The 5,939-nt window shown below is 38.1% G+C and overlaps 1 protein-coding gene across 1 annotated transcript; it reads right to left on the minus strand.

The window, feature by feature from the left end:
* Positions 1 to 1,334: 1,334 nt before the first annotated feature.
* Positions 1,335 to 5,087, minus strand: LOC131019429 (uncharacterized). The gene is made up of 2 exons (XM_057947969.1): positions 4,912 to 5,087; positions 1,335 to 3,630 (listed from the first exon to the last, which is right to left on the minus strand). The coding sequence occupies exon 2, from the start codon at positions 3,327 to 3,329 to the stop codon at positions 1,512 to 1,514; it is 1,818 nt and encodes a 605-aa protein (XP_057803952.1). The 5' UTR covers positions 3,330 to 3,630; positions 4,912 to 5,087; the 3' UTR covers positions 1,335 to 1,511.
* Positions 5,088 to 5,939: the final 852 nt, after the last annotated feature.

Below are 5,939 nucleotides of genomic sequence, written 5' to 3' on the forward strand. Positions count from 1 at the left end.
ACTAAAGGCATAGAGCCTGCTCTACCTTCATTAGCCGATTTAAGGAGGTGGCGGACATGCTTCACGACTATATTCCTAGTGGAAAATTAGAGAGAAAGTGAGAAAAAGGGGAGGAGATGGAATAGGGACTGAAGAGAGAGAATGAGATAAAATAGGAGATGAGGGTTTAGGTTGGGGAGGGGGCGTGGGTCAGACCTCGTCTCATAGAAGAGACCGAGTGCACGCAAGTTTTTGTGAATCAAGAAAGCACACATTTTTGAACTACAAAGATAGCAAAACAGACATTCATATTCCATACTACACTAATTAAAATCTATTCTAAATAGTGGCAAATTCACGATCATAACAAAGTCAAAGAAAAATTATAATACTCATTATATCATGAAGAGATTCACAAAAATAAATAGTGCGTGCAACATGAATATATATATATATATATATATATATATATATATATATTATAATTAACTTATATTTTGTATTTAATTCATGATATAATATTTTTATATTTAATTCATAAATTAAGATTCCTCAATTAATGAGCTAGTATAAAAGTGAAATATAAACGTGAATATGTTTTTAATTTATTCTTATTTTTTCAAAATATATAATTATATAAATAAATATGAATTAATAATTAAAAAAATTAGGTGGACTAAAAAGCTCAAAAACTCCAAATTTTTTAGCCCCGAAGCTCGATCAGCCCGGTGAATCTTCTGAAAAAGCTTTTTAGGCCCGATTATTTTTTAATTTTTATATTATCGAGTTCAATCCAACCTTAAATTCAGGCAGATCGATCTGGCCATAGGACCGGCCCAATTTTTTCAGCTTTATACTCAAATTTTTAGCTGCCTAAACTTCCACAACTCCATTGTGGTGGGTATCTATGGCTCGTGATAACTACCTTAAAAAATTGTCATAGTAGTTGCTTTGACTACAAATTTTGTCAATCATGGTTATCACCATTGTGCAATTGTGTCGAACAATGTGCATAAAATAGTGCAGTCGAGCAGATCATACCTATATTGCAATCGTGCTACGAATGCAACAAAGAATGTATAAGTTAATTTTGAATTTTATACAAAAGTGGATTAAAAAAATATCCAAATTAAAATATCAAAAATAAAAACTATACACTATCATAAAAAATTTAGAAATTAGCTACACTTACTATATTACGAGATGTTGTTCAAGAATTCACAAATGAATAGCTAGGGTTGATTATAAATTTTAGTTTTGAAAGTTAGAATTCACAATAGTACCATAAAATTGTGTTCCCTTACTATATATTTTATAAATCACATTTGAAGTGTCAATTAATTCAACAACACAACTCGGAAGAAAACATTTATTTCATTTTCTTCAGCATAATTACAAGTTTTATTTAACTTTCAAAAAATAGCATTCCTCTTACACCAACATACAAGACACATCACACATTACATAGGGGTAGATGTTATTCAATAATTTATACAAATCAGAATAAGAAGTTGATGGAGACAAAATAAGCTTCAAACCCCAGTTATGGCAGTATTAAGGTCTCCACCAAGCAACGAAAGGAGACCACCACCATGCACTCTGCCCTCAGGAACTGCAAAATCAAAGCTCTTTGGTGCATCGACGCTCCTTTGGAGCGTTGAGGCCTTCATCGACAAAGGAACCAATACCTGAGGGGGGATGAGTCGCTGCCGCTTGGCCGCCCTCTCGACTGAGTTGATTGAGTCCGTTACCACGCTCACACCGGATGAGGAACGCGTGCTGAACGTAGGCACCAACCCATGGAAGAGCCCTGCTCCTATCATCCCTCCTTTGCTCGTCTCCCGCCCCCGGACCAGGCTGCAGTGTGCAGCACACAGACTACTCTTTCCCCTTGCAAACTTCTCACACTTCCCCTCCCCCCAATTGCACCTCTTCCCGCCACCGTGGGCCTTGCAGAAGTCAGTGCTACCCTGAGCACTCTTCCCACAGTTTTCAACCTTGCACCGCTTCCCCCCTCCATGTTTGACGCAGCAATCAGTCCTGCCACGGGCGCTCTTGGTGCAGCCGGGAACAGAACACCTCTTCCCTCCGCCATGAGCAACACAGAAGCTTGTACCTCCATGCACACTCTTCGGGCAGATCCCGCCTCCATCAAACATGCAGCGCTTCCCACCACCGTGCCCCTTGCAGAGGGGTGTGCTCCCTTCAGCACCTTTTGTGCAGCCTGCGAATATGCATCTCTTTCCGCCACCATGAGCTTTGCAGAACATGGTGCTCCCCTGCGCGCCTTTAGCACAGCCAGTGACTTGACAGCGTCGCCCACCACCATGAGAGATGCACAGACCGACCTGTCCCTCAGCACTTCGAGTGCAGCCTTCCACCTTACACCTCTTACCCCCACCATGCTTGATGCAAAGGCCAGATTTCCCCCGTGCTGCTTTAGTGCACCCCCCGGAAAATCCACAACGTTTCCCCCCACCATGTGCAATGCAGTAGTCCGTCTTCCCCTCAGCACTTTTGGTGCATCCAAGCTGCTGACACCGTCTCCCTCCTCCGTGTGCTTTGCAGAAGGCTGTTCGGCTTTCTGCACCTTTGCTGCATCCAGGCTTTTGGCATCTCTGCCCGCCCCCATGGCCAATGCACAGACCTGTTGCCCCTCGTGCTCCTTTTATACATCCATCGAACTTACATCTTCTTGAATTTGTACCTCTGAGATTTGATGATTCCGAAGCACTTCCAGGCTCAGATATGGCACTCATGGAGTGATCAGAGACAGATGAAGGTTCAGAACTCAGCTGAGAAAGTTGGCAATTAGATTTTGCACCAAGTTCTGCAATTTTATTTTTTGGCAATAAACTGTTGGCATCTTCCTTTCTTGGGGCCATAATAAGGCTCCTCATATAGCCACCTGATTTCTTGCATGATGTAGAACCCTCATCACCATGTGAGGATAAGTGGTTAAGCTGATACGATGTATCAAAACGAGGCTGGGTTGAAGCTGGAACCTCGAGTGCATCAGAATCTACATCAGCGATTCCAGAAAGCCCAAGCTTCAACATCGAATTATGTTCCGAGGATAGGCCTGAAGTATGTACAGGTGCAAGACCTTTGGTACTATCATCCTTAGGAAGCGAGTAGTTATCAGAATATGAACTGGGTGTCGGTCCCAGTCCAAGTACTAACTTGCATGCATCATCCGGATTATTTGTGCAATTATGACCACCGCCATTCATATGACTGCTTCCAAATATGGAAGCTTCAGTTGACCCATAACCAAAGCCATTCAACCGTAGAGTAGTATCTCCGCCATTACAGTTCTTAACGAAGTCAGAGTAGAAGGAAGGATGCATGTCGTTCTTGATCTTATTAACAAAAATACCTTACTATTTCCAAGGAATGAAGTGGCAGCATAAGAGACTATGATACACTAGTACGATAATCCATAGATCAAAATGAAAAAAACACGGACATACAAGCTACCTCCACCACTCACAAAGCCAGATGTGTCTGCTCTATCCATTCTTTAACTGCTTGTGAGAAGCGCTGAGAGTATTTATAAAGACATCAGGATTGCGAAGTTACTACTGGAAGTACCATTAATCTCAAATACCCGTACAATTCCAGACACTGAATACGGAGTCCTTCATTCACCTGACAAAACAAGACAAAGTTTCAAACCATATGCGAAGAAGGGAGAAAGGAACCTACATACAATGGCACAGTTCTGTGTGTTATAGTTGATCAGCGTGAACAAAACATACATATTTCTTGGAACTGGTAAGTGTAGCTTACCGAAATTTGCCTGATAGATAGAAGAGAAAGATGTAGGCCAAATGCAGAAGAATGTGTCATGATTGGAAATAAGGATTGTAAAACTCTGATGATATGAAACTTACATCAAGGTATGATTTATTGATCTAGACTAGTATTATACTACACATAAGGACCAGAAAACGAACATATGTAATTTCGGTGTAAGGCAGGTCAAACAAGAAGTTTCTTTAACTTTAAAATGATAGAAGAACACTGAAGGAAGCAAAATGTATAATTCATTTAGAAATAAAACCTAAACAAACATCGCAATCTACATCTGTATCTTTAATGCATTCCATCCTATATCTTTTATTTGGCACCCCTGCAAGTCGTTATATCCAATTCATACAGGAAATACTCTTAAACCAATAGTAACACGTCCAGCTTAAAAATTTGCACCAGCATATAGAGAAATCTACAAGATGGTTGGTAATTATAAACTAGTGAAATTTCATTAAGCAATAACGCCTTCAGAGAAGTTGACTCATCTCATACTTGAACGCAGGAATGAAGATTTAGTTTTTCACATGAACAAATCTCTACAAATCTAATCTCTTAATTACTGAAAATTAGTCTTCAAAACTCCATTATATTTATCGATCCGCCTCTCACCAATTGAGCATGAAAGGAGATCTAAAGATTTATCTCTCAATCATACTAAATACAAGACAGTTGATCAAACCCTTTTCTTCATACATGAAATCAAAATAAACATTAATAAAATTCTAGAAAACCATAAAGCAATCACAGATTCCGTTGCTGCTAAAGCTGTGCTGCCATGTTAGGCAAACACAAAATCCTGTATGTGTAATTTTCCATTTTCAGTAAAAGAAGAATTAAACATAGCAGTTTTCTACGTAACTACTAACTACCAAAACCAGAGAATATTTACTCAGCTCTCAATGTATCAAATTCAGCGAAACAACATGGAAAATTTATTGTGTGCGGTCAAGTGTTTCTGGTAATTACACAAAGAGGATTGAGATAACATCTTAAGCATCACATACACATTAACGCACAGGATGCATATCAACTCATTCTGTGCAAAGATGAATTGATATACTGTAATTAGGAAAGCAGACTAAATATGAAAGGAGTGGGAAAGAAGAGGAATATTACTCTCCACGGCTAGCTATTCTCTCGGCCATTTGCAACAATTCAACAGAGAGAGAGAGAGAGAGAGAGAGAGCAACAGCAATTGCCAGTTGAATACAAACAAAGAGTAGAAAAGGAGAGAAAGAGAAAAAGAGGGAACGTAATTAAGGTTAATCAAAGAGTTAAATAGGAATGGACTTGATTCGAGCAGCCCCTTATCTTGATTAGTTAAAGCTTAAAGGCACGTAAATTACCAATAATACCCTTTCATGACAATTTAGGCTGCAGGCCCACGATTCGGACCCAATACATATAACTTTATAATGAAAGAGACAAGGCGCTTGCTTTTCACTTTTCTGCACTTGAATTAATCGCTGCAGCTCAGGGGCAGTTTTGACTTCTTAATTGCTTACACTTCAGTGTTTTTCAAAAGGGTAATTGCAAATGAACAAAAAAAATAATGATTCATTTTTTTAAGAGAAAAATAATGATTCATTTGATTGTTCATTTGAGTTACTGTTAAAAAAGTATTGAAGTGTAAGTAATCGAAAAGTGAAAATTGTCCTTGAACTATAGAGATTCATTTTTAAAATATTCAAATAATGAATTCTATCTATTTTTATATATTATGATTTTGAAATCCGCAATTTTTTGGTGTTGAAACGATATTTAGGGACAAGTTTTCTTATTTTTTTTCTGTGTTGAAATTGCTACCAAAATTTGAATTCATATTCAAAAGTTTAAAAAGTGGTGTCGCAATAGTGTTTTTTTTTTCTTAAAAATAATTATTGATAATAATTTTTCATTTTTCTATGTAATACTAGTAATTTGAACCTCTATTTAGCGGTCGAAGGAAATGCGTCTTATTTCACAACGTTCTTTTTGTGCGTTGCAAATTTATTTGGCTTTGATTTTCATTTTAAATGTTTGGTTTTACAGCGCTTATCGTTTTCATGAAAATTTTAAGATAACATTAGATTTATTTGACATTGGTTTAGGAAACATAACATGAAAGGGCAAAACGATATCCGCACTTTTTCGAAGACAAGAGA

Source organism: Salvia miltiorrhiza, chromosome 4 (genome assembly GCF_028751815.1).
Source record: "Salvia miltiorrhiza cultivar Shanhuang (shh) chromosome 4, IMPLAD_Smil_shh, whole genome shotgun sequence".
Taxonomy (NCBI): Eukaryota; Viridiplantae; Streptophyta; class Magnoliopsida; order Lamiales; family Lamiaceae; genus Salvia; species Salvia miltiorrhiza.

Coding starts and splice junctions, on each gene's coding strand:
- LOC131019429 (XM_057947969.1), bottom strand. CDS start 3,329: ATGCATCCTTCCTTCTACTCTGACTTCGTTAAGAACTGTAATGGCGGA.